A 27,984-nucleotide genomic window follows, 5' to 3' on the forward strand; every position below is an offset into this window, starting at 1 on the left:
GGTTCGGTGGCTACATCGTGGCAGCGCTATGAAGCTGTCAGGTCACGTAGCTCATTGTTGGCGCGGTATAGACTCACTGACCAGTCCAATCTAGGGATTGGACTGGTCAGTGAGTCTAGGCGCGGTACTGGTTTGCTGAGAATTTGCTAAGTTGAAGTGGAAAAATGGAGAAGCTGATAGCTAACAGAGCTGACCTGTGCAGAAAGTCACGCAATAAAACGTCACACGTGATGAAACGCGAATCGAGTTTGAGTATGAGATTATCGCTATGGTGCTGCACGCTCGTATAAATTATCTGTTTTAGGTAGATCTACATACGGATATAATTATGTAGATTTGCCTCTCTGAGATTTGCAGTCTGGAGAATGATATAAATCACATGCACAGTATACTACTAGATCTAGGTACTTGGAGATAATGACGGAGAGGAAGCTCAAAGATGTTCACAAGAAAATGGCGGAGACAGAGAAAACTTCACAGCTGAATATGGAGCTTATCAGAAAGTATGCCAAGTTTCATTTTTAATACCGTAATTGATGTAGTTACACTATAATGTAGCGCCACGCGGCATCAGCATAATGAAGCGCCTACCATAGCTTATTTTTTTCTGACGCTTATAAAAAGGCTTGTTGAGACACCAAGACAATCATCCTGCATCTTTGACTTCCTTCACACCTGAACAGATGTCTAACCCATAGCTACAGTCAATGAATGTTGTTCACGAGTCACTCAGCTAGCTCTGAAAGGTGCAGCTAGCAAGTGAAACTGAGCTAGACCACACCCATTTCCTCTACAACAATCATGTACTAGCTAGCTGTAGAACATAAGCACCACCATAATTTAGGTGCCAGCTGGGCTGAATGTAATTTTTTTGTGTTCTAAAAGATGCGCCACTCAGAAGTGGAATTAATTTTTTCTGGCGAAACAAACCTAGTGAATATTGTTCGGGGGGGGGGGCCGGGGGGACGTTATGATTAAAAACAAATGTGTTTGATAACCGGTCTAGTACGTCTGTGTGCAGATGAGGACACGCATCATGTGCGCTTTTAGTGATAGACCCCTTGCAGTACGCAGGGCTTAAACCGTGTTCATGCACCCAGGTGCACAAGTACTCTACTGAGTCACAGAGTGCATATACATGTACAAGACAACTGCCATTATACGCCATTGATGCTACCTCATCAAGGACTCAATCACTTGAAATGAGCACTGAGCAGTGGCTCAAAGAAAAGACCAACCATCTACATGCAGCTTCACCTGACAGACTATTTTTGCACCAATCTGATTCCTTGCATGCAAATGCAATAATATTGTGCACGTGTGTATTATTATGCCTCGGTGCGCATGCACAAGCGAGGTATACGGTACAGTACGTGTGTGTTTGTGTGTGTGTGCGTACGTGAGTGCGTGCGTGCGTGTGTCTGTCTTTGTTGACTACTACAGCTGCTCAAGGATCAATGAAGTGCAAGTAAGAGTTTCTATAGGCTTCTAGTTGGATTTTAATTCGTAGATTTGCAAAGTAATGCTAGTTATGCTTGGAATGCCATTGCAGCCTTTTCAGAAGAGTGCGCAGAAAAACTTGTCGATGGAGTGTTGCTACATGTACTCTACTTAGTAGTTAGCTCTGCACTAAAACGCTAGCTATTGGTAGCTGCAAGAGAGCTGCAAAGGCTCTGCTGAAGCCATCAATTTTAAACTTGGACTGTTGGCATCGATCCTTTTTAACCACAACCATGTCGATCATCACCAACTCCTTGAGTTCTCTGTGATTCTGGATTCTGCCTTACATGCAGCAAAATTAAAATGCAAAAGTGTTCATTATGATATAATGTGTGCATAACAGCTATTGCAATAGCTAGTACATGTACATGTAGCTTAATTTATGTTATGTAGCTTTAACACCTCCACTGAGGAATCAGCACCCGCGGTGCTTTCATTAAAGCATGGATTGTCTGTACACAGGAAACTCCATGATATGCTATTTGATTGGCAAGCCACTGAAGTCAAACAAAAGAGTGTGAAGCATCGAGAGAAAAGTGTAAGTTCTGAAAACCGGATGCTTCATACTAAGATTCGATCAAAAGTCAACAGTAAACCTGCTACTGTAACAAGAACCAAGCTAGAAGGTCAGTTCTTGATATTCATAATTAGATGTTGAATTGCTTATCTTTCATAACTACATGTACATGTACAGAGATATAAATAACAGTCGGTCATCGGTCATCGGTCAATTTCCGAGCAATTAGCGTATTTGACCGGCCATTTAGCTACTTGCTCGGTCGATCATAGTGTCCTAGCATGCAAAGATTGAAGGCCAAAATTAATGTCATAGTTATGATGCGCATGCGCACTAAAATAATGATATCCTAACAGCCACGTGTCTTTGTTCATTGCACAAGAGGAGGCCTAGATATTTATATAGCTATGTAGCAGAGGGACAAGACAACTAGGTAAGCTTCTATTTTATAATTATGCTTTAATTAAGCATTACCTTACCTTTTCTAAAGCCTAGAGATTACTAAGGACATTGCATGGGTAATTTAATGTCCGACCAATATCACCTAATGGCAGAACAAAATGTATTTTGCTAGGACAACTTGTCAGGACAATCACAGTGTGTTATTTATACCTCTGATGTACATGTAGAAAGATAGGCATGCAACCATGTCTCGAGTTATGCCTAGTGTTGCTTACTTGGAATGCCATTGCAGAAGAGTGCATAGCAAAACTTGTTCACCTAGCTAGTGTTGCTACTCTATACTACATGTATTAACGCTAGCTATTGGTAGCTGCATAATCGATCACTACTACCAGCGTTGTTAAGGACTACGGATTGTTTTGCCTATCAAAATGTTGTAGATATCTTTCTTAGAGTTCTATCTATGCTGTAAGTTTGCTGTTACGTATGATAATAATGTTCATTTGTAGCAATAATCGTTATTAGTAATAAAAAAAAAAAAAATAATGAGATGTTTAGTACATTTAAACTTGAGCCAAACTAAGACATGTGCATCAATAAAACTTAGTGGACCCGGTGAACATGCTCTTACTCTACGCAATAAAACTTAGTACAGACATTCAATAAATGTGGTTCAAGAAATCAACTAACACAAAGAAAGACACTTGAAAACACCTTCAACTGTTTATTGTAACCAGATAGTTAAAGCATACACAAGGTCAGAAGTATGTGGACCCAGTAACTATAGTATATACCTACTGACTAACAAAAATAAACACAGCAATTCTTTTCAAACAGCAGATCAACTGGCACAAAGTTATTAAAAGAGTGAGTACAGCCATTTTCAGCTCCACAAATCAACTACAACGCTCCAATCATAACTAAAACTTACTTTACACTAGGAAAGAAAAACGGGGAGCGTGGAAAAGAACTAAAAAAATTGACCTAAAACATGCGATAATTATGTGAATGACGTTGCAACGAATTGGAGTTACATGTATGGTCTCATCGGGTTCTTGTTTCCACGCTTTTTGGTGTTTCCCCCGGCCAATCTGTAGCAACTTTTAACATTCCAAATGTTTTTCTGGCCGGATCTACAGTACTTAGTATTCCTTTGGTGTGAGGTGTTGCGCCTATGGCATCTCAGACATGTACGTTGTACATAAATGTACATGTTGAGGTTTTGTAATCTTGAGTATGGCTTTCAATATACTATTCCATTCTTACCCTTAAAGCTGATACGTCTACATCAAAGTCTAGCTATCGAGTGTGTTTGACAGTACAAAACCCCGTGTTGAAATCGAAAGTGGAAGCTTTTTCCTCACAACTAGTTTCCAGAAACGATGAGCTTGCTGTAGCAGGTTGCAGTCGGACAAAACCATTACAGTGCCCACCAATCTCCAGTGATGTTTCTACGAAGAAAACAAAGGTGCAACAATTAGTTATTAGCAAGTAACATGGGTACTCTATTCATTGCATAATAGATTGGTGAACTGCAAACAGAGATCAAACTACAAAGGCAGCAGATGCGGGACATTACCACCCTGCTGGACTCTTTGTTACGGAAGATTGATTCACTTTCGATGCAGATACTTACTAGTGATACCCACTTGAGCAGAGAGAAGTGCAATGATATGGTGGAGGTAAGGACTATAGCAGTGGTCCATACATGTAGTTTCCACGGGTATAGTAGTACTTTGGTTTGTTACCCGAGGCCGTGCCGCGGCCAGTGTGTATAGTAGTCCGTTTGTTACCCGAGGCGTGCGTGGGCGGCCACGGGTATAGTTCGTTGGTTTGTTTGTTTGTAACAGCTGAGCCCGCATGCTCCCCTGGCTGCCATATAGCACTGCGTTTTCAGCATGGATAGCCTCCACAACTACTTTAAACAGTGGCAGATTTCGATGTTAAAGCTTCGTTGTCGTATAAAAGCGAGCGAAGCTAATGAGAAACTTAGTTGAACTTGCACGTTGGCTAGCGACCTTCATTCAAGGTAGAGCTACACATTTTTAGCTGAAGTGATCCTTTACCAGTCTCTAAATTAATTTTTTTATGCCTCGGTGCGCATGCGCAAACGAGATCGATATAATTATGGTAGTGTGTTTGTGTGTGTGTGTAGACTGCTACAGCTGCTCAAGGATCAATCAAGTGCAAGTAAGAGGCTTCTAGTCATATTTTTGAGGGGATTTTAATTCGTGGATTTGCAAAATAATGCTTTGTTCTCGAGTTATGCCTAGTTTTGCTTACTTGGAATCCCATTGCAACCTACATATAGTCTCAGAGGAGGTACGACAGGTGCAGTGAATACTAATTATCTGCCTACGCCCTGTGTTACTGCTGAGTTTAATCAGAGGCTAATTGCTTGAGCTGTGTACGTCGTACCTCCTCTGACAGTCCAATACATATGCAAGCAAGGGACTCTCCTATGCAGCTTTGTTTAGATAATGGTACACACTCAGAGTCACTGGTTCAAAGAAAAAAGCTCGTAGCAAGCACCCTCATTATATCGCAAGTACCCTCAATGTATGAAAACACACCTTCATAAGATCAGTAATGACACCCTCACTGGCAGAAAATACACCCTCATAAGATTAGCAAGCACCCTAACTGGCGTAAAAGACATCCTCATAAGAAAGCACCCTCAATGTATGAAAACACACCCTCATTGAAATTTTGCAGTCACCCTACTACGTTTACAGCATGGATGCCTTCACACAACAAGTTATTACAATGTAGTTTTAATACAGTAGAACTTCGCTAATCCAGACCCCTTTATATAGTCCGAAACCTCGCAAATCTGGACAAATGGCAAACTGAAAAAGAGGAGGGCTGTCAGTAGAATAAACTATTGCGCATGCGCAATCTAGCTGAATCAGTTATTAACTCAATGATCACTGCAAAGAAAACGAAGAGAGAGCTCACAATACAGTGAAGACTCACTGTTATTGGAGAGAAAGTTGAGATAAAAGACTATTCTAGCTATATAGCAGCTTCCCTTCTGGCTACAGTAATAATCATAATGTAGGGCCACTAAACAGGAACGCACACTAAACAGGAACAACCGGAAATGAAACCAATAATGGATGTGTCTATTGCGGGTTGTTGTTGAGAGCGTGGGCTAATTATTGAACTGAGAATAGAATCTGTGCTTGTGACGTCTGCACAGCATGCATCTCTGGCTCCTAGTGAGGTGTTCCTGTTTAGTGTGAGGGTTGACACTAAACAGGAACACCCCCGGCCCCTAGAGGCCAAGAAACAGGCTGTGCAATGCAACTCAACCAGACACTCATAATGACTTATAAGTATATGTATAGTCGTAGTAGAGGAACGTCTTCCTCCCCAAAACTTACTAGACGTAGTAGTACCAGTAATGTGTCAAATTATAATTATCGTTTAAATAATAAATATTAATATTATTTCTAGCTAGTAAGCTCTACACTCTGTAGCTACTTGATCTGTCAGCTGCACCAAGAATTCCTCCATGTCGCACAAAGCTGTGGAAGAGTTACTCTGATTCTCAGTTAGATAATAACTAGGGTGACACAAGATGTCATGGAGCGAGCGTGTTAGCAGTACAGGTGGTTCACATCTATGTGTTGTGAATACCTATGCCTGTCTTGTTCCAAGCGTGCCTGTCTGGCCTCAGGAGTCTCTGTAGAAAAAAAACACTGGCATGAACGCCACTTGTCAGTGGCACTTACCCGAGGCTCTGCTGGTTTGAGTTGAAGCAGCCATTTGCTGTAGGCGTGCCTGTCTGGCCTCAGGAGTATCTGTAATGAAAATTACACTGGCTTATATCACCTGTACGCCGCCTGTACTTACTTGAAGCTCTGCTGGTTGGGTGGAAGCAACCATTTGCTGTAGGCGTGCCTGCCTGGCCTCAGGAGTCTCTGTGTCCCGTCTCAGTTGCTGGGATGCTCTATTGGCATCCAGTGCAATGGTTACCTTGAATCTTGAGTGCCCTGTGCTTTTCTCTGTGTTTGGCTAGCCTGACTTCTTTCTCTTCAGCTGTTTCTTGGGCTCTTGCTTGTCTGTCTCGATCCCTCCTTATTCGAAGTCTTTCTTGTTTGCTTTCGTTGTCAGGATTCATTTTATGCAACTTTTTCTTATGCCTCCAGTTGTGCAAAATACACGAGGAATACACGAAATTGGTAAGGACCGCGTGTGTAAAAACCGGCTATCAGGCCGACGAACGTACCATTACATACATACATACATACATACATACAGAGAAATTGTCTACCGAGGTCACTACGATAAGGCTCGCTACGCTCGCCCCAATTAGTGACCTCGCAATAGCCACGCCCATGGCTTCAATTCCGGTTGTTTCTGTTTAGTCCTACATGCGTATGCTTGCACTTGACAAACCACATTTACAACTTCAACACCCACACATTTTTGTGCTTTCCACAAAATTTGTCACAGTAGTCTTCTTTAAAAGAGAGGGTTTCAGGCTGACCTTAGTGTCAGAGCACATCATGGTACATGTACAGTATGCATACAGATGGCGTACATAACGTTCATGGAATATTAGTGTGTATAATACGCTCTCTACTTACATCTACATGCTACATGTACATGTATACAGTCTAAGTTGGTGAATATGAGTGATAAGCTCCATTCTAAGATTCAAGAACTGGAGTACGTTTTGGGGAGAAAAGATGACTTGCAACTTGAAGTCATTTCTGTTCGAAAGGAATTGCATGATGTTCAAGATAATGTTACTGTCATTGAAGCAAATGTAAGCAATTGATGCAGACTGCTCATCCTAATTTTTGTTTCTGTTCTTAGCTTGCTCGTTTACAGGAGGATTACGACAAATGCTGTGAAAATCTTGCTATCTCTATGACTAAATCCACCAAGCTTGAAAAGCAGCTTTTGTCTGTATCAACAGGTGCAACTTACATTGAAAAAAACACGGAGAAGCTGCAGGCATCATTGAAAGCTTCTGAGAACAGTTTGGAGAATACGCTTTTGACCCTTAGCACTGAGAAAACAGCCAACGAAGAATTAAGAATTTCAGTTGATAGACTCTCTGGTAATCTTGATAGAGCAAGTGAAAAGGTTAATTATCTTACTGATGAAACCACACTGTTAAAAGAAGACGTAGCGCTGAAGAAACAGGACATTTTGCATATGCACCAAGAAGCTCGCTCCTTAAAATTGAAGTGGAACGATTCCCAAGAACGTAATGTTGGGCTTGAATCTAAGTTGAAACAGTTGCAGCAGGACATCAAAATACAAGGCAGAGAACTTACAACATACAAAGAAACGAGTTCTGTCTTGAGGCAAAATCTCACTAAGACCAGCGAACAACAGGGCGAAGATGTTAGGAGCGTATTAGCGGCAACTAAGTCTGAGCAATTGGAGCTGTTCAAATCAAAAGAAGAAGCTGATTGTGAGCTAAATGCCAAGTTTAAATCTCAATACACTCTTTCAGGGGAAAACGGCCTCCAAGCCCAAAGAGAAGAAGAATTATACACGTTATTAACACACAAGAACCTTGTATTGACCTCGGAGCTACAAGGCTTAAATAGAGACATTCAGTCGAACAAATCTGAAATTTATGAAGGCCTTACTCTGAAATGTTTCGAGCTTGAAAAGGAAAAGAGAAAAAATACTGAGGTACGTGTACATGTACATTAATTATTTTGGACTAGCGCTGTTGTTTTAAAAGTACATGCATGGACACAAAGTTGTACACGTACATGCACATTGTACTTTTTCTTAATCCACTCTCCAGCTTGAGCTATGTTCTACAAAAGCAGAATTGCAGGACATTAAAGAGCAGCAATCGAAACTTAGAGCTGAAATGGAACAGACAAAAAGGGACTGCCGAGGAGAGGTATGTACTACACGTACATGTATCGTATACATGCACTTTTCTCTAACACCGCAACAGTGTCAACGAACGCTTTTTCACAAAAGAGCTGAACCGGGGAAAACAGTAGAAAACATGCAGTGCCGCCTAGACTGTGAATCCGAGAAAAACTCCACTCTCCAGCTGGAGCTATGTTCTACAAAAGCAGAATTGCAGGACATCAAAGAGCAGCAATCAGCTCAAATAGAGCAGGACTACTACCGAGGAGAGGTACATGTACATGCATGTACTATTTATAATACTAAGCTAAGTTGTGCATGCACTTTTCTCTAACTCCTCAACAGTGTCAACGAACGCTTTCTCACAAAAGAGCTGAACCAGGGAAAACAGTAGAAAACATGCAGTGCCGCCTAGACTGTGAATCAGAAAAATACTCTACTCTCCAGCTTGAGCTATATTCTACAAAAGCAGAATTGCAGGACATCAAAGAGCAGCAATCGAAACTTAGAGCTGAAATGGAGCAGACAGAGAGGGACTGCCGAGGAGAGGTACATTGTACATGTACTACAGGTACACACCGTATTTACTTGATTAAACGCCCTCCTTGAATAAACGCCCAGGGTAAAAGCTCTGTATTTGAATAAACACCCATCTTAAATAATCGCCCATGTATGGGGCGTGGCACTGTGGGTGGAGCTGAAATAGCATGTGGAACCCAGCTGCAAGCATGGCAGCATAGAATAAAAATGCTTTTTTATGATGCATCGATGGCAGAGAGAGAGAGGTACCGACACAGAGGGCACTCCTATGACTTAAATTTAAGCTGAGACAGCAGCCCAAGAAGAGCAGGAAACATAACAATAAACGTCCACACCCCCTCTAAAGACTTCGATCTGAAATAAACGCCCGGGCGTTTAATCAAGTAAATATACGGTATACATGTATTATACTAAGCAAAGTTTAAGTTGTGCATGTACTTTTCCTAACCTGTTAACAGTGTCAACGAACGCTTGATGACAAAAGAGAAGAACTGAGGAAAACGGTGAAAAACATGCAGTGCCGCCTAGACTGTGAATCGGAGAAATACTCTACTCTCCAGCTTGAGCTGTGCTCTACAAAAGCAGAATTGCAGGACGTCAAAGAGCAGCAATCAGCTCAAATAGAGCAGACAGAGAGGGACTACCGAGGAGAGGTACATGTACTATTATAATACTAAGCTAAGTTGTGCATGCACTTTTCCCTAACTCCTCAGCAGTGTCAACGAACGCTTGATGACAAAAGAGAAGAACTGAGGAAATCAGTGGAAAACATGCAGTGCCGCCTAGACTGTGAATCCGAGAAAAACTCCACTCTTCAGCTTGAGCTATGTTCTACAAAAGCAGAATTGCAGGACATCAAAGAGCAGCAATCGAAACTTAGAGCTGAAATGGAGCAGACAGAGAGGGACTGCCGAGTAGAGGTACATGTATTATACTAAGCAAAGTTGTGCATGTACTTTTCCCTAACTTGTTAACAGTGTCAACGAACGCTTGCTGACAAAAGAGAAGAACTGAGGAAAACGGTGAAAAACATGCAGTGCCGCCTAGACTGTGAATCGGAGAAATACTCTACTCTCCAGCTTGAGCTGTGCTCTACAAAAGCAGAATTGCAGGACATCAAAGAGCAACAATCAGCTCAAATAGAGCAGACAGAGAGGGACTACCGAGGAGAGGTACATGTATTATACTAAGCAAAGTTGTGCATGCACTTTTCCCTAACTCCTCAACAGTGTCAACGAACGCTTGATGACAAAAGAGAAGGACTGAGGAAATCAGTGGAAAACATGCAGTGCCGCCTAGACTGTGAATCCGAGAAAAACTCCACTCTTCAGCTTGAGCTATGTTCTACAAAAACAGAATTGCAGGACATCAAAGAGCAGCAATCAGCTCAAATAGAGCAGCAATCAGCTCAAATAGAGCAGATAGAGAGGGACTACCGAGGAGAGGTACATGTACTATTATAATACTAAGTTACATTGTAAGTTGTGCATGCACTTTTCCCTAACTCCTCAACAGAGTCAACGAATGCTTGATGACAAAAGAGAAGAACTGAGAAAATCAGTGGAAAACATGCAGTGCCGCCTAGACTGTGAATCCGAGAAAAACTCCACTCTTCAGCTTGAGCTATGTTCTACAAAAGCAGAATTGCAGGACATCAAAGAGCAGCAATCAGCTCAAATAGAGCAGATAGAGAGGGACTACCGAGGAGAGGTACATGTACTAAGTTACATTGTAAGTTGTGCATGCACTTTTCCCTAACTCCTCAACAGAGTCAACGAATGCTTGATGATAAAAGAGAAGAACTGAGAAAATCAGTGGAAAACATGCAGTGCCGCCTAGATTGTGAATCCGAGAAAAACTCCACTCTTCAGCTTGAGCTATGTTCTACAAAAGCAGAATTGCAGGACATCAAAGAGCAGCAATCAGCTCAAATAGAGCAGATAGAGAGGGACTACCGAGGAGAGGTACATGTACTATTATAATACTAAGTTACATTGTACTTGTGCATGCACTTTTCCCTAACTCCTCAACAGAGTCAACGAACGCTTGATGACAAAAGAGAAGAACTGAGAAAAACAGTGGAAAACATGCAGTGCTGCCTAGACTGTGAATCCGAGAAAAATTCCACTCTCCAGCTTGAGCTATGTTCTACAAAATCAGAATTGCAGGACATTAAGGAGCAGCAATTGAAACTTAATGATGAAATGGAGCAGACAGAGAGGGACTGCCGAAGAGAGGTACATTATACTAAGCACATTTGTACAATCATGTACTTTTCTATAACTTAACAAAATACAGTGTCAACGAATGCTTGCTGACAAAAGAGAAGAACTGAGGAAAGCGGTGGAAAACATGCAGTGCCGCCTAGACTGTGAATCTGAGAAAAACTCCACTCTCCAAGTTGAGCTATGTTCTAAAAAAGCAGAATTGCAGGACATCAAAGAGCAGCAATCAGCTCAAATAGAGCAGATAGAGAGGGACTGCCGAGGAGAGGTACATGTACTATATAATACTAAGTTACATTGTACTTGTGCATGCACTTTTCCCTAACTTATCAACAGTGTCAACGAACGCTTGCTGACAAAAGAGAAGAAATGAGGAAAACAGTGGAAAACATGCAGTGCCACCTAGACTGTGAAGCAGAGAAATATTCCACTCTCCAGCTTGAGCTACATTCTACAAAAGCAGAATTGCAAGACATCAAAGAGCAGCAATCAACTGAAATGAAGCAGACAGAGAGGGACTGCCGAGGAGAGGTACTACATGTACATGTATACTAAGCACTGCATGTACACGTACACGTACATACATGTAATTACATACATGTATTATGTGTTGTTGGTCATAATTAACTACATGTACATTGTACTTGTATGTGTAACATCAACCCTTACGTCACATTCTACATGTACATTGCATACATGTACACTGACTGTTCAGTCATGTACATTGAATCGTTCATTGCATGCTCACCCATTAAAAATTTGATTTGTAACATGATTGTACATGTACATGTATTTACAGGACATACACGTACACGTACAGGGAAAAGAAACTAAGAAGATAGCTTATCTACAAGTATAAGTCTGTGTTTACAACATTATACATGTACATGTCCATGTAACTCATTATTATTATTATTGTACATTAATGTCTTTTATACGCGCTCTGGTGTAACCGTTTATCCAGGAAGAGTTGTCCACCCAGGTGTCTACGAATGTCTCGTTAAAAACAGAGTTGAGAAAATTTAAGCATATGTTGGATGTCGAGAGGGTTAGGACTGAAAGCTTAGCTTCAGAACTAGTGAAATCTGATTTGAAGGCTCAAGAAATTAGCGGAGACCTTCATGATACTCAACAGCAAGTCAGTATACATGTACATGTAGTTTGCTTAGTTTACTGAATGCGTGGTGGTTAGTCTTACAACATACATGTAGTTTTAATTATATACATGTACAGGTACATGTACAGTGCCATTTTGTATATGATCGATAGAGTAACGTATGTTTGAACCATAGATACTATAAATTACTGTAATTTATAGTATCTATGTTTGAACAAACAATTATTACAATTGTATGTACCTATACAGTTGTATTAGTGCGTATATAATTGTTACTGTACTTTCTTAATGAATGTTGCAAGCTGTGCTGTGCTAATGCCTTTCGGAAATTATTTTGAGTTTGCTTTGTACATGTATAATTATGCCTCGGTGCGCATGCGCAAGCGAGGCATACACGGTAGTGTGTTTGTGTGTGTGTGTGTAGTCAGGCTGCTACAGCTGAATAAAGTGGCAAGTAAGAGTTTCTATAGGCTTCTAGTCATGTTCTCTTGGATTTGTATTTGTGGATTTGCAAAATAAAGCTTCCTTCTCGAGTTATGCCTTACTTGGAATGCCATTGCAGCCTGCCTTTTCAGAAGAGCACGTAGCCAAACTTGTTTACCGAGTGTTGCTACTCTACTTACTACTTAGCTCTGCACTAGAACGCTAGCTGTTGTTAGCTGCAAGAGTGAAAAGAGAGCTGCAAGGCTCATTCATTTTAGACTTGAACTTTTGGCATCGATCGTTTTTAACAACAATTGTGGTCGATCATTACCCACTCTTTGAGTTTGCAAAAATGTTCATCATGATATAATGTGTGTATAAAAGCTATTACATGTAGTAGCTTTATGTTATATATATAGCTTTGGTATCTCCACCAAGGCATCAGCACCTGCGGTGCTTTAATTTTAGATAGCCTCGAGACCAGCTGTTCGTTATCTGAAAGAACGCCTGGTCAAAAATCCAATGTAGCACTCGTTCTAGTTGTCCAGGAATTTCTTGGACTGATAATTGCCCGCACAAGGTGTATTACCCATGAATATCATTTTGATGCTGTAAAACGCTGGACAAGTTGCACGTTGGAACTTTACAAGGCGTTCTTTCAGATAACCAACGGCTGGTCTCGAGGCTAAATTTTAGACTTAAACTATTGGCATCGATCGTTTTTAACAACAATCATGATCGATCATTACCCACTCTGAGTTTGCATGCAGCTAATGCAAAAATATTCATCATGCATGTGTCTATTAGGTAGTAGCTTTATGTTATGTAGCTTTGGCATCAGCACCTGCGGTGGTGCTTTCATTATTGTGTTAATTACGAAATAATTTTTTGGCATTGCAGTTGTTGACAATGAAGGAATTGAGCATTAAATTAATAGATTGTTATAGAAGAGGAGGAGCTTAATTGGAAACTAAAATCTATTATGATGGCGGCTTAATGAATGATCTTCAAGGATAGAATGATGATCGAAGCATGTAATAAGTATTTTGCTGGAGTGCAAGCTAGGCTAACTTCATGCTACGAAAGAGACCTCACACTATGTAAAACTAGCCATACATGTAACTCGAGAAGAAATTGTTAATTGCAAATCCACAAGTCGAAATCCAAGAAAGTGTGGTAAAAACACTAGAAGCTAGAAGCTGTTAATGTAGTTTTCGTCGCATTGCAACCGCGTTGAGCAATTACAGCTTGGAATGCACAGACACTCGCAACACACACAGTCAGCTTTTATATCATATATTCACATAAATTATAATTATTTTGCTTCTGTAGCTGTGCTGTGCAGAAAAGTGTATTAAAGAAACTCAAACAAGTTGGTCACAAAAACTCACTGCTGCCAAGATTGCTCTTGAGCAAGCAAATTTAACCCTTCGATTAGAAAATGAACAGGTGTACAAAGAACTCTCGTCCACCAAGTACGTTAAATGAGTGGTCCAGTGTGTATAGGCATGAACATGTACATGATGGTAGTAGATTGTAATTGAACCGCGTCAGTGGGAAATTCGACCATGGTGTCAATCAGGTAAAAAATATATTATGTACATGCATGTATAATAGTACAGTACGTACATTATGTACATGCACATGTAATGACAATTAAACATGCTGGTTATTCACATTTGTGTTTAGAGAAAATATGGCTGTTGTTAAGCACCGGTTGGAAACTTGTGAAGAGGAATTAAGTGCTAGCAATGATAATCTGTTCCAAAACGCCCAAAAACGCACCCAACTGGAGTCAATGCTTAGTTCAGAATCCAGGTACGTATACCCTCGCTGTTAAATTGTACATGCCAAGGAAGTATAATCATGTTTTTTTGGATTTTAATTTTGTGGATTTGCAAAATAATGCTTGGTTCTCAGAGTTATGCCTATTAATAGCTAGCTTTTATACACTAATTTATCATGATGAACATTTTTTATTTTACTGCATGCAAAATCCAGAATCACAGGGAAACTCGAAGAGTGGGTAATAATCAACGATAAGTGTTGTTAAAAATGATCAATGCCAAAAGTTCAAGTCTAAAATGAATGGCTGCAAGAGCCTTGCAGCAGCTAACGTTTCACTCTTGCAAGCTACCAATTAATAGCTAGCGTTATAGTGCAGGGAGAACTACTTAGTAGAGTAGCAACACTCGGTGAACAAGTTTTGCTACGGACTCTTCTGAAAAGGCTGCAATGGCATTCCAAGTAGGCATAACTCGAGAACGAAGCTTTATTTTGCAAATCCACAAATACGAATCCAAGAAAACATGACTAGCCTATAGAAACTCTTAATTGCACTGATCCTTGAGCAGCTGTAACAGTATACACACACGCACACACACACACACACACACACACACACACACCGAATGACGTCATTAGCGCATGCGCACACTGAGGCATGAATATCACTAGTATCATGATTGTATGTGTAACGTACATACAGCAATGATAATTACACGGGTGCATGTACATGTGTAAATTCTCCTTTTACAGGGGTCATAAGGAACTCGTATTCGATCACACAGAACTGCAATCCACCCATGCTGACGCTAGAATGCGTGTTTCTGACCTGTCAGAACGACTTCTGGTGCAAAGTACAGTCGCTGAACAACTCAAGGCAAGTTTGGAATTGGTTCATGTATGGTTATACATGTACAGTCAAGGGCGTATAAAAAGAGAGAGGGCAAGCAACAGCTTGCGAGCAAAAACTAAAGGGGGTGGTGGAAAAGTACTATATATCAATCTATTTGTGTAAAGAACATAGTATATCCGGTCTGTGGCTTTAGTTTTTGCTCGCACGACGTTTGGTTGATAGTTAGTTGCATGCCCTCTCTCTTTTAATTAATACGCCCTTGGTACAGTCATGCCCGGCCACTGTTTCAATGAAAGCACTGCGTGTGCTGGTGCCTCGGTGGAGGTGTCAAAGCTACAGCACCTCAATATTAGCTAGGCTAACAGTGCAGTATTATTTTAAAGAAGTGTCATGACCAGTCCTAGTCCAGCCAGGTCCAAGACAACCCCTTCGAGCGGGAAGTTAAGTGCTGGGCGCATTGTTAAGAAGTACCAGAGACTAGTACGAGCCATACTGCTGCTGAGAACTAGTTTTACTATGCTGCAATCGAGCTAGCTAGCTACCTAGTACCTGCAGATATAATTATTATAAAAAAATACATTTATTTACCTTGTGCGGTCAAAGGATATGCGTGGGCGTTTTTGTGGGCAGTTCTAAAAATAGCTCAATTCGAAGTATAGGGTGAGTTGCATGCCCTCTTCTCTGTATACGCCCTTGGTTATACCTTCACGGTAGATTTGTTTGCGTTTTTACAGTTTTGTACATTTTGCTGGTATAATTTTTTGCGAAATGTCGATCTGGATACATTAAACAAGAGGGAGGCCAATTATTAGCGAGGACTAATTTTGCGATTTTACTCTCATTTGCAGACTTAATACACGCGAAAATATGTTACCTTAACGTATTGTTTAATGGGCGTGTGCACTCAAAAATGGAGATTTATAGAGCTTTGTATGGCATGCTTTTGAGGAGACACCAGATACATTGTACACTTAAGCACTGTTTACACCAGGCCGGGTTGGAATCGTGTTCGTGTAAAACGGCCCTTATCCAGGTTCTAATCCAGATTAGCCAACCCACTTTGGAGGCGAAGCACGTTCGAATAACAGCTGCGGCAAATTTTTTACTGAAACTGCAGCTAAAAATGTCCCTAAAACTGCATCACAAACGATTAACTAGTATGGCTACTCGTGCAATAAGGGATTAATAGCTCATACACTGTAACAATATTAATAATATTAATAACTCATAACAAGCACTGGCAAGGTTAATAGCACTCGGCTACCCCTCGTGCAATTAGTATCCTTGCCATTGCTTGTTACTCGTGCTATTAATCCCATATTGCACTCTTAGCCATACTATTTCGAATCGTAACTGGCTGTCGATCCAGTCTGGTCTTGTAGTTCTTGTCATGATTCTCTGTTTGCCGAACTTGTTTTTTTATCGACCTTGCTTTGTAGGTCCAGTTTGAGTAAGTTAAGTCGACTTGTGGCGTGTGGAGTAGAGTAGTAAGTGAGTAGAAATTGAGTAGAAATGGTTACAATCGTGCACTCAATGATGGCTCCTCCCTTTCTCCAGCCTTCATAGCCCCTTTGAAGGTCTGCACAAATCTTTCTGCTTGTTTGTTTGATGACGGATGATAGGGTGCTGCGCGGATATGCTTCACACCATTAGCCTTCATGAACAGAGTAAACTCGTCTGAGGTAAACTGCGGTCCATTGTCACTTAGATGTTTAGCTATGACAGGGCCGTAAGAACCAGGGCGGCAGACTCTGCCCCCCTGGTTTCAGACTTTAATATAGAGTGAAATGTGGTGTAACACAAGTTGCTAACTGATTCGCTTGCTTTCACACAAACACACGTCGAATAATTGCTAATAGCTCTCACATGCAGATTATTTCATTTATGTATCTTTCCTTGTTTATAAACTTTGATCTCTGCATGAGAACATACAAATGTCAAAAATTTCGTCTCTGGCGGAACAGGATTCCCCCCACCCCTGCAGCGCCCATTCTTTTTTTCTGGCCCCCCCCCCACCTAAAACATTTTCTTACGGCCCTGTATGAGGAGCATCTTATTTAGAAAAGGTCCTGCAAAATCAACGTGTATCCTCTTCCATGGAACCGTTGGCCATACCCACGTATGAAGTGGTGATTTCACTTTTGCCAATTGCTCAATGGTTAACGTAGCATTAGTTGATGACCGCATTACACATTTGTCTTCTAGGTTAAGATCATCGGGGACCTCAGCAGCTAGCAACGTATGTGCTAAACGTCTTTCAACACAGGGTCACACCCAACGGTTCGGCTTGAATTTGCTGCAACATTAAACACACTTGGATTTTTATCGACTGTTTGAGCGGTTAGGGGTAATCGGCATCTGCATTACCATGAGTTTGAATTGGATTTCGTAGGCATGCCCAACGTTGCAGGCGTGCTGCAGCCAGAGAGGGGACTACCCAAGGATTGCATGCCATTAAGGGCTTGTGGTCGGTCACGAGGGTGAATTGTCGACCGTACAAGTACATGTACTGGTGAAACTTTTAACGCTAGCTGAGCATAGCTCTTTTGACTGTATTAATTCCATTGCAGGCCCAATTGCAGGACTAGAGGTGCTAATCTTTTTTTCATTGCATTCTTTTTGCTAGACCATCTATGCTTGACCATCATTGCTAGACTATCTTTAATGTTCGCAGGCAGAGGCTGCAAAAACACGATTGATTTTACAAGGAGTAAAAGGGTGTGCCAGCTAAGCACAATTTATTGCGGAAACTATACCGGAAGTAGTTAGCGGGCGTTCAAAAAGCAATCAAAATTCCAGGCTCTTAGGACTATTGTCATTGGCTAGTATCTTCTGAAATATTAAAATTGCAGCCCCAGTGTCCAGCTCTATAGTGAGTGGTTTGCCTTCCACCTGCAGAGGTAATCTGAATAGGGCTTGGGCGTGTTTCCTCGAACTTGTATAGGTAGAATTCCTCTGTATCGAGTCATGTTATCCTTTGCACCATAATTATTCGTACTGGGATTTGGTCCTTGACCTGCAGACAGGGCCTTTCTTGCCACAAGCATTGTGTTGCATTCAGATGGTGTATGGGTATACAGTAGAACCTCGATTATCCGGCCCTCCATTATCCGGAACCTCGATTATCCGGCTTGGCAGTTTTTTTTATCAGATTAAATAATTCAGAAAATGGGTGTGTCCCTCAAATGCGCATGCGCGTTACAGCTGTTACCATGGAGACATACCTGCTTATCTCTGCGCATGCGCAGACATCCATGTGGCACTGCTGTGTCCGGATAATCGAGGTTCTACTGTATAGTCTTTCCACATCTTGAGCAAGGTCCCACCAATACGACTAGTGAGTTGATGTATGACAGGCGATTGTATTCCTTGACAGCGATTGTCTCAGTTTTCAGACAGTACTCAAATTGATCCAGTCACATTAAAAAATCAAAAGTTATGGTTGTTGCACGGATTCTCTTTCTATTTACTGAGTACAATCGAGTACCTCTCTTCTGTGCACAGGTGATCACCTACGAGGCAGTGCTTCGTCCAAGAATGCATCGAAGTTGCAATGAAGTGCAGCCTGCCGGAATGCGGTGAGGTATTCTTTCAGATGCTGTTTGCTGTGGAAATAAATCGTTCAGCGATCACAGACCTAGTTAGTTCAAAGTGCTAGCAGCAGTAATTTCCGTAAGTGACTTAATTGTTTAGGAGCGCCAGGATTACTCGGTTTATGTAGTTGGGCCAATAGTGGTCAATAGTGCAGGGCATTTGCCACAGTATTAGCTGTTAAGCAGCGTTCGAGAAACATCTTGATGTGTCGTCAACATTAGGATTCAATTCAGTGAGAGTTCAGAGAACAGGGGTTGCCATTGTGCTCGTCGCCAAATGTGATATCTCGACAAGTTTAATTGGAACTTTGAACTCATAGGAACAGGCTATTTATGCGAACAGAGCACCTAGTAACCAATTAAGTAAGGGCATACACAGTACACTAAACATGACAGTACATCATTTACCTAATGAGGCTAAAGTACACTTCCTACATACCCTGATTAGAAGCCGCGGCTACTAAAATGTTTCATTTTGCTGGCAAAGGAGGCTACAATTCGAGAGATGCCATTGTTCAAAAGCAGCAGCTCCAGCTAATTCAACCTTCGCCATGAGAAAATGTTTGTCAAGCTGCTATCTGTACCTAGTAGCTACGTACATGTAGCTAGCTGCTAGTATTTTTTGGCTGCCACGTGCAGAGTCAAAGTTCACTGAGGCTACTATTTGAGAGCGGCTACTAAATGTAGTAAATGAGGCTACTATTTGAGAGAGAGCGGCCTTTATACAAGAGCGGCCTCTGTTCAAATAATTGTATCCATTATCAAATAATTATGGTACCTAACAGTTACTGCACAAATACAAAACTTATGGGTATAACATAATAAGGTATAACATAATAATTTTAATTAAATGCCACAATTGGTTGGTAGATTATTGCTGGTATAATAGGCACCACTTTTATTTGTCGACAGGCTTTGGAAATACTGGAAGGGGTTGGTAGGACTAGTACAGGGTATAAACCACAATTGTATTATACTGAATAAAAAAATGTATAAGGGTCAGACACAATACTAATAGCTTTTTTATTATCAACACAATAACCACAATCATAATACATGCGCACAAATCATAAGGTAATGATCACAACATTAACAAAGGATAAATACAAACATCATACATAATTAAGAGTTATACCATATCTCCCCCTTAAGTCAATCAACAATGTAAATGGTCTGAGGGACCTGTGATTGATCCAGTTTTCGATCGAGTGTTCCGCTTGGTTGGTATGTACAGGAGCCACGCTAGTTTCCTTAGTGTCGGTTTCAGTCGTAACTGTACTCGACCAACTTCATCGGACGGTGTATCAAATTGGTAGGAGCGTGGTTGTGTAGAGGTTGTCACAATGCTCCCTGGAACTTGTCCATGTGGAGTGTCTACCCATACATGTGTGTATCCTCGGGTAGCGGCACTAGAGGTTGGACACGGTGTCGTTGGTCATAATCACCTTTTTGTTTACGCTTGTTCTTCTCATCAGTTTCTTTAAATCTTTTGAGGTATGACCACTTTGGTACGAACGTACTCTGAATTTGTGAGACGTCAGTACGAATTTTCCGTCCCATAAGGAGTTCAGCTGAACTAAAACCACAAGAAGGTAGGGCCTGTAGCTCAGAACCTTGCATGGGTCTGGAGAGTCGAGTAATTTAGACGGACCTTTCGGCTAAACTGTTCGCCTGTTGGCTGCTAGTGATTGGTAAAAGTTATACTTTCCTGCGAATTCTCTGCAGTTATAATTATATTGAGGGCCGTTGTCGCTGATTATAACTGAAGGAGGCCGTACGAATACGGTGTAATCACTCCAGATGCTTTATACTTCGATGAATTAAGTCAACTACGATTAAGTATGTTGTCTTGTCGATTTCGAACAAATCTGTCCCCACTTTCTCCCAAGGATAGCTTGACGGTATGAGGGGCTCTCTGTGCAGAGCTGTCTTCTTTTGGCATTCCGTTCCGGACAATGTGACAAATGGTTTTTGAAGCACCGGACCACCATACTGATTGGGCGATTCGCAGACGATTCCTTGATGGCCAACTATGGATTTTTTCCATTGTTTCTTTTCTGGAATTACAATTCTCGACTAGCAATTGTTGGGTGTAAGGTGAGTGACGCCCTGACTTGATAGTACTTGCTGATTTCTCCTTGGCCAATATAATTGTGGAACATGTTGGCTGTGCATGACGATATGTGTCTAGACCGGCTTTTGCTGCAGGGAGGCTGGTAATTACGGAATCTAAAAGATTTTCTCCGCGTCCATGTCACTTTTTGGGGTACTAGAGTAGTAGTAGAGTGTTGTTGGGTGCTCGCGAAAACGTATCAGCCGGGATTTCCCTGGTGAGTGTAGATAGTGTAAACGAATCTCATCAATCGGATCCTGAAACAAAGTACCCGAGGTGGTAAAGAGTCTAGGCTCTTCTGTCCCAGGATTGTCACCAATGGTTTATGGTCCATCTCCAGTTCAAAACTTTTCTAGAACATAAATAATTATGCAAACTTTTCACATGCCCATGTGAGGGCGAGAGCCTCTTTTTCGATTTGTACACATCTAGTTTCCGTTTCAGTGAGTGCATGCGAGGCAAACGCGACCGGGCCATTCCTTGTCGTATTGTTGTAAAAGTACAGCAGCTAAACCGTAGGCGGATGCATCGGCACTGATTTTGGTAGGCTTTTCGAGGTCGTACAAGGCTACTACTCGATTTGAGGAGATTTCTTCCTGGAGCTTTTGAAAGGCGTCATCCTGGCTCAGTGTCCATGTGTAGGGCTGCTTTGGGCTGCGCAATGGCTGAGACAATTCGGGAGAGAATTTGTTGAGTTCGTTGACAATTCCCATGAACCTTCGCAGTTCAGTGAGTAACGCTGGAGGAGGCTTATGGCCTCTGTCCTTTTAGGGTCAAGAGATATGCCCTCACTATCGATGATGTGTCCTAGGTATTCGATCCTGGATTTCTTTGTTGAGAGTAAGCCGTATCCGTTTAAGGACCTCATATAGTATTTGGTCATGCACGTCCCTGGTGGCGGCGATGTCGTCGACGTGGACAAGGACTCCTGGAATGTCAGCTAGAAGCTCATTCATTTTCAATGCTCTGAGGCACTGTTAATGCCGAGGGTACATGAGTGTCCAAAGTCTGAGCACGAAAAAAAGCTTGTTGAAGCAAAATCGGCCAATAATATTGGTGTTAAGAACATAGCCTGGACTCTGAGCAGTGTGGATTATAAGAAATTTGACTTATGTCAGACCATAACCAAAATGCTCTGTCATTTTAGTTTCTTGTTCTGCCATGACTGCCGCAAGTAATGAGGAAAGTATAGGGTCTGATGCCCTGAGACATGGCATTTTATAAATCTACCATGCATTATTTTTATAGCTCATTGACGTTCATTCCGATAAATTTTATTTAATATGATAGAATAATTATGACAGTCTAATTATTAATATGCACAAGTGAAAGTTTAGTCATTGAACCATCCTATAAGTATTTAGCCAGTGAAATGGTTGACTCATCTTCACCAGGACTGGTTTAGATGTGCTTGTTTTGCTCAGATTCACAACACAGTCATGGTAGTGTTTGGTGATTCTTCTCCAGTTCAATGGACTTACCTCTTCCTACATAAACTTGTCTCTTAGGCTATTTGACAGTAGCCTCTACACAGGCTCTCCTTTTTCTGTTCTTTATCACAATCGTTCAATAAGATAAAATACTGTCTTAATCGTTCAATGAGATAAAATACGGTATGAATTGGAGGAATAAAGAAAGAAATAGACGTAGAGTTAGGAAAAAGGAGAGCCTGTATCGGGAAGTTGCGTGAGGGTAGAAGGGTGGTAGAAGGGTGAAAATGAGCGTGGGCATGCTGAGCTAGAGATGTTGGACTGCCCACGCAGATATCTATGACTAATAAAACTTTGCCTGCAGCAAGCTGGACATGGACTTGGAACTGGAAGTTTGCAAGCACTATAGCTAGCTATATACCTTAGGCTTAGCTAGATGATCTACTAGTATAGATTGTGTGTTCAGATTCTATCAGACTATTACCTTTTCTTGTGTCTTTCTACATGCTAGTATAGATCAAGAATAGCTTAAGTTAGTCATCATTATCATATATAGCAGGTAGCTACTGCCACCAGAGCTGGCCACGCTGGTTCTCTGATCTGACTTGCAGCACAGCTTAGTAGTTGTCTCAGTACAGTCTTATTAACTCTGAATGCGTGGGAGAATACCTTACGTCACGATTGTGGGCTACATATTGCCCACGTTCATAAAAATCCTTGTGGATCACGCGATTTCCCAAACCAGGCCTTACTTTTTCTTAACTGTACGCCCATTTCTTTCTTTGCTGCCTCACTAGCACTATGTCTTTCTAGTGATTTATGGATGAACAGTGACAACAGCAAGAAAAAGTAAGGCCTGGGAACGAGGCTAATTTGACAGCTGAATGCTGAGAAGAGTGCCAGTTAGAGGGCATAGCTAGCTACTTCACAATCAATTCTTAATTTGCACGTGGCTATTTAGCTTGCTGAATCAGTATGCAATAGCAACTAATTAGCTTGCTGAATCAGCATGCATAGGGCGCATGCGCAACTATAGATCTCGAGTACTTGCAGGTCATCGTGGCAGCCCAGAGCTAAACTGACCAGTTATTCAGGTTCTTGGGTCGGTAAATAGCCGAATGCCGACCGTTATAATCCACACTGAATGAGACTTGCCAAAAACCGCTAACTGGTGAACACTGCTAACTGGTGAACACTTTGGCCCCTGCCATTTGGGCAAGGGTGGAGTCAACTTTTGGTAGTGGGTGTACTTTTCTCATCACATTTTCATTTAATGGTTTTAGGTCAACACATACACATAGTTTCCCTGGCGGCTTGGTAACACCCGCACACCATGGTATGAGCTCACTGACTTTGGAGATTACACCCAGTTTTTGTAGCTCCTTTTCGACTTCGACGCGTTGTGGCAGTAGTGCCACACGTATAATTATGGCAAATAGGGTGGCATCGGGCTTCAGGCATATCATATCAGAAAGTTCCAAGTCCCTTGAATATCTCAGGATAATGCTGGACCTGGATCTTCTTGGATTTCTCCTACCTGGAGTACTTGTAGTGCTTTGATCGCTGGGAGGCCTAATAAATTATTTCGGAGGTTTTTCACGACAAAAATCTTTTGGGTGCATTTTCTTTGCTGCAGACTTCTATCTCACCTAGACTTTCTGGAGGGTAGGGTCTGTGGCATTGATTTCCAGGTTTTCGCTGCACCTGTGTCTACCTTAAAAGTCACTGGTTTACTGGTTCCCTTGTTGTGCAGAATCTAGGTAGAACTCGTCGCTGTCGAGGTCGGGGTCGGCGTCTCGTACTCTAATATTCTCTGTCATCTTGGCAACACTCTTAGAAAGACATTGGGAGCCGTAGTGTCCCTTTCGATCACATCTGAAACAGACACCATCTCTAGCTGGGCAGCGTTGGAAGGAATGAGGACTTTTTCCACTTCGTTGGCACATTTGTGCTTTGTTCTGGCCTGTGTTTGGTTTAGTGAACCGTTTGTTCTTGGAGGTGTAACGAGTTTTTATCCAGATTGGTCACTGGCAGTGCGGGCTGCTTGTTGTTTCACTGCTTCTCGTTGTCGCACAAGTTTCTTTGCTTTCTCCAATGTGAGGTCTGGCTCCATCTGTAGTCGCTCTGTACCTACAACGAGGCGGTCCCATATCATCTCTTCTTTGGTCGCTCCGTACTCGCAGTTGTCGGTGGCTTGGTGTAGGAAGTAATAAAAAGTTCAATCGATTCTCCATTCTTGTTGAAGTCTGTTGAAACACACTCTTTCTCTCTTTCAAAGATTAGGTTCTTTCGAACCTTGAAATGGGCATCATATCTTGCGATGACGCTGTCGAACACTTTTTTGTCTTCATCAGATATTCCTGACATGTTCAAGAGATTTCTTCTGACGCTTTTCTCATACAGGGTACTGACCTGTCTTTCGCCATGCGGTACTGTTGGAACCTTATTCTGGTTTGTCGAAACTAAATGAATTTAGGGGTTGTAGTATCCCACTTCTGACACTATGTAGGATTAGGGATCAGACACGATACTAACAGCTTCAACATAAGACCAAAACATCACATAAGACGTGTTTCTGGTCAGAAAATTATCAAAATAGCATGAGGGCAGGATCGAGGCTGAGCTAGAGATGATATCCAAGGCTAGATTTGTAGACAGTGCATGTACTTCTAGCTCTGTGGGCTCTTATTTCCCGTTATCCATTATTGATAATGTTATAAATTACGCTGCTAAAACACTGTAGACACTGATGTTAATCAAGCTAGCTAGCAATATTTTCGAGATCCAAAATCAGCTCTGGTTATTGATGACATCATCAAATAATGGCTGACATCAGCAATAATGGTCATTTTAAGCGGGCACTAAATGAGTACGCGTGAGCTGACCAGAATCACGTTTGCAACTAACACAGGCCTAAGGTACAAAGAGTTATACCACACCGTATAGCTGATAATTATAATTTCCGGGGGGGGACAAATTATTCGTGGTTTTCGTGGTTGGAGCTCAGACCACGAATATTTTACCCACAAATGAAGCGACCTTGCCTACCTTTGCCTGCAGAGCAAGCAGCAACCACGAAAACATTATCCACGAAATGACTAATTATTTCTCAACCACGAATGTTTTGTCACCCGGCTATACAGTATAGCTATGAAATCTAACTGACCATTATTCTACTGTTAATAACGCACTCTGTAAAACTACAGTACGTCGAAGATTTCTAACCAGTATTACTGAAGGCAAATATCTTGTTCATAGAGCAAGAAATAATTATATCCTCATAACTACTCTACAGTCGCCATAATTATTAGCCTACAAAAACAGCTCATGGGGAAAACTTTTCAAGTGGTCGGTCCTGCCATTTTATAGCCTCGATCCCAGGCCGAACTAAGGGAGGGCCTGGTATCGACAGCTTGCGCATGCGCTAATATCCCTCCGGTATCTGGGGGCTTTGGATAACATCGTATATGCTCAGTAAAACTATGACATCACAACGAACGGAAGTGGATTGAAGGAAGTAGAGAAAGTTCGACTAGCCCACCATTGGATAGCATTCTCTAATAGCTACCCTTAGCCTGCTATGTTAACAAAAGACTCACAGCCTGCAACAGTACGATCGTCTGAACGGAGTGAAAGCTGACAAGAGCTTATATGGACAGGCCACGCCCATTTAATACTAACTTTGGTGAAAATCTACTACCGTATAGCGTGTAATTTTCGTGGTTTTTGTAGTTGGAGGTCTGACAACGAACCCACAAATGAAGCGACCTTGCCTACCTTTACCTGCAGCTCTAGTGCACGAAATATTACCCACGAAATGTCTCAAAATTATTGCTGAACCACGAATATTTTGTCCCCCGAAAATTACCCGCTATACGGTATACTACTGCTACTGATTCTATCAAAAGAAAATAGCTGTTCAACAAACCTACACAGCTCTGTCTCTAGCTAGCTATAATTATAGCTCTGTGTATGACTTTTAGGATAATTATTTTCTTTGATTATTAATAGTATTATAGGAAATTTTACGGGGAAAAATATCCAATAATTTTGTGCATGCGCAAGCAGTCGATAGCAGGCCTTTTTTCTATGAAGGCCGGCTAGCCCTTTTAATAAGGCGAAGTCCCCATTGAAAAAACGCTACATCAGATCTCAGGCAGTATGTTTCAGTGGGTATGAATCAAAAGAGGTCCGATATGCAGACACGAATCACTACAAGTTCAGTGCATTGACCTGGACGTTATCAGGGATTGACGTCCACGTACATGTACAGTAGAGGCCAAAATAAAGTTTCTGTTCCTTTTGCGTAGTTTGTTTTGCACTGCAAGCAAAACAATCCGTTTGGTCCAGCTTGCAATAGTGTGTTGACTTACACAAACCCGCAATTGCTACATGGTGTGAATGTAAACAACGAAAAACGTAGCGTAGTACGTGGTAGGCAGAAACAGCAATTGTGTACAATCTAATCAACTTACTAGCAAACAGAACAGAAATTGGCCTCTACTGTATGTCAGACCTCCTTTGGGTATGAACTATGCCCTACAACTGAGGCCTCTGATCTTTCATGTGCAGTGTAGTATTACGTTTTTCATTGATGTTTATAGTACTTCACACACATCACAGTACAAATACAGTGGTTTCTGTTGCACAATTTATCTAGATTGAAGTGACTACACTAAAACAACGATTGAGTGCTGTTACTGCCGGAGCTCAGGAATTTCGAGTGAAATCAGAGCGCGAAATGCAGACTTTCAGGTATATATACACACATGCAGACCCTTTGATTAATATTGTGTTAGTTACAATGTGCTTTGCATTCATGCATGTATCTACTTGTAGTCAAAAGTATCATGCTGGCAATAAGAGCCTGAAAGAAGAAGTAAAAGAATTACAGAAAAACTTGCAAGTTCTCCGGTTTGTGCTGGTTATCTAAAATTAATTTGTGGCAATAACTACAATGTCATTCACACTTCAGTGGTCAATATGAGTGTCGAGGAGAAGAGATCAATAGGCTGCAGGCTACCAATCAGAGTTTGGATAAGCACCAGCAAGATTTCTCTATACAGCTTTCTGATAAGAAAGAGGAACTTCAGGCCAAAGAGGATGATTGCAAGAACCTGCAATCAAAGTATGTCAGCCCCTTTTATCCCTCGGTGCGCATGCGCAAGCGAGTAGTGTGTCTGTGTGTCTGTCTGTGTAGACTGCTACATACAGCTGCTTAAGGATCAAAGAAGTGCATGTACTAAGAGTTTCTATAGGCTTCTTTCTTCGATTTTAATTCATGGGTTTGCATGACTCTCGAGTTATGCCTAGTTTTGCTTACTATTGCAACCTTTTCCAGAAGAGTGCGTAGCAAATCTTTTACATGGAGTATTGCTAGCTCTGCACTAGAACTCTAGCTATTGATGGCTGCAAGAATGAGAAGAGAGCTGCAAGGAGAGCGCTGATGCAGCCTATAATTTTAGACTTCGTCTTTTGCCAGTTTTGGCATCATAAACACAATCATGGCTGATCATTACTCATTCTTCGAGTTTTCCCTGTGATTCTGGATTCTCTGCCCAGGGGTGTAGCCAGGATTTTGGGGAAAGGATAGTCTTGATTCCAGGCCGCGAAGAGAAAGGCGGCCTTGT

The 27,984-nt window shown here is 41.6% G+C and overlaps 1 protein-coding gene across 5 annotated transcripts in view; it reads left to right on the forward strand.

The window, feature by feature from the left end:
* The first annotated feature begins 268 nt into the window (after positions 1 to 268).
* LOC135338883 (trichohyalin-like) overlaps positions 269 to 27,984 on the forward strand; it is a 42,929-nt gene continuing 15,213 nt past the window's right edge. Inside the window, exons 1-25 of one of the 5 annotated variants that reach the window (XM_064534974.1) lie at positions 269 to 503; positions 1,963 to 2,126; positions 3,694 to 3,887; positions 3,943 to 4,101; positions 7,044 to 7,196; positions 7,247 to 8,080; positions 8,199 to 8,300; positions 8,358 to 8,546; positions 8,621 to 8,824; positions 9,274 to 9,468; positions 9,529 to 9,735; positions 9,793 to 9,987; positions 10,045 to 10,260; positions 10,331 to 10,525; positions 10,585 to 10,779; positions 10,849 to 11,052; positions 11,114 to 11,308; positions 11,377 to 11,571; positions 12,005 to 12,178; positions 13,913 to 14,055; positions 14,270 to 14,398; positions 15,119 to 15,242; positions 27,015 to 27,109; positions 27,194 to 27,268; positions 27,330 to 27,482. In XM_064534974.1, coding sequence (XP_064391044.1) covers positions 418 to 503; positions 1,963 to 2,126; positions 3,694 to 3,887; positions 3,943 to 4,101; positions 7,044 to 7,196; positions 7,247 to 8,080; positions 8,199 to 8,300; positions 8,358 to 8,546; positions 8,621 to 8,824; positions 9,274 to 9,468; positions 9,529 to 9,735; positions 9,793 to 9,987; positions 10,045 to 10,260; positions 10,331 to 10,525; positions 10,585 to 10,779; positions 10,849 to 11,052; positions 11,114 to 11,308; positions 11,377 to 11,571; positions 12,005 to 12,178; positions 13,913 to 14,055; positions 14,270 to 14,398; positions 15,119 to 15,242; positions 27,015 to 27,109; positions 27,194 to 27,268; positions 27,330 to 27,482 — 4,775 coding nt within the window. In that variant the 5' untranslated portion in view covers positions 269 to 417. Of the gene's footprint in view, positions 504 to 1,962; positions 2,127 to 3,693; positions 3,888 to 3,942; positions 4,102 to 7,043; positions 7,197 to 7,246; positions 8,081 to 8,198; positions 8,301 to 8,357; positions 8,547 to 8,620; positions 8,825 to 9,273; positions 9,469 to 9,528; positions 9,736 to 9,792; positions 9,988 to 10,044; positions 10,261 to 10,330; positions 10,526 to 10,584; positions 10,780 to 10,848; positions 11,053 to 11,113; positions 11,309 to 11,376; positions 11,572 to 12,004; positions 12,179 to 13,912; positions 14,056 to 14,269; positions 14,399 to 15,118; positions 15,243 to 27,014; positions 27,110 to 27,193; positions 27,269 to 27,329; positions 27,483 to 27,984 lie in introns of those variants that run through there. The other 4 variants (XM_064534975.1, XM_064534976.1, XM_064534977.1 and 1 more) reach the window with 4 other exon arrangements.

Source organism: Halichondria panicea, chromosome 7 (assembly GCF_963675165.1).
Source record: "Halichondria panicea chromosome 7, odHalPani1.1, whole genome shotgun sequence".
NCBI classification, from domain to species: domain Eukaryota; kingdom Metazoa; phylum Porifera; class Demospongiae; order Suberitida; family Halichondriidae; genus Halichondria; species Halichondria panicea.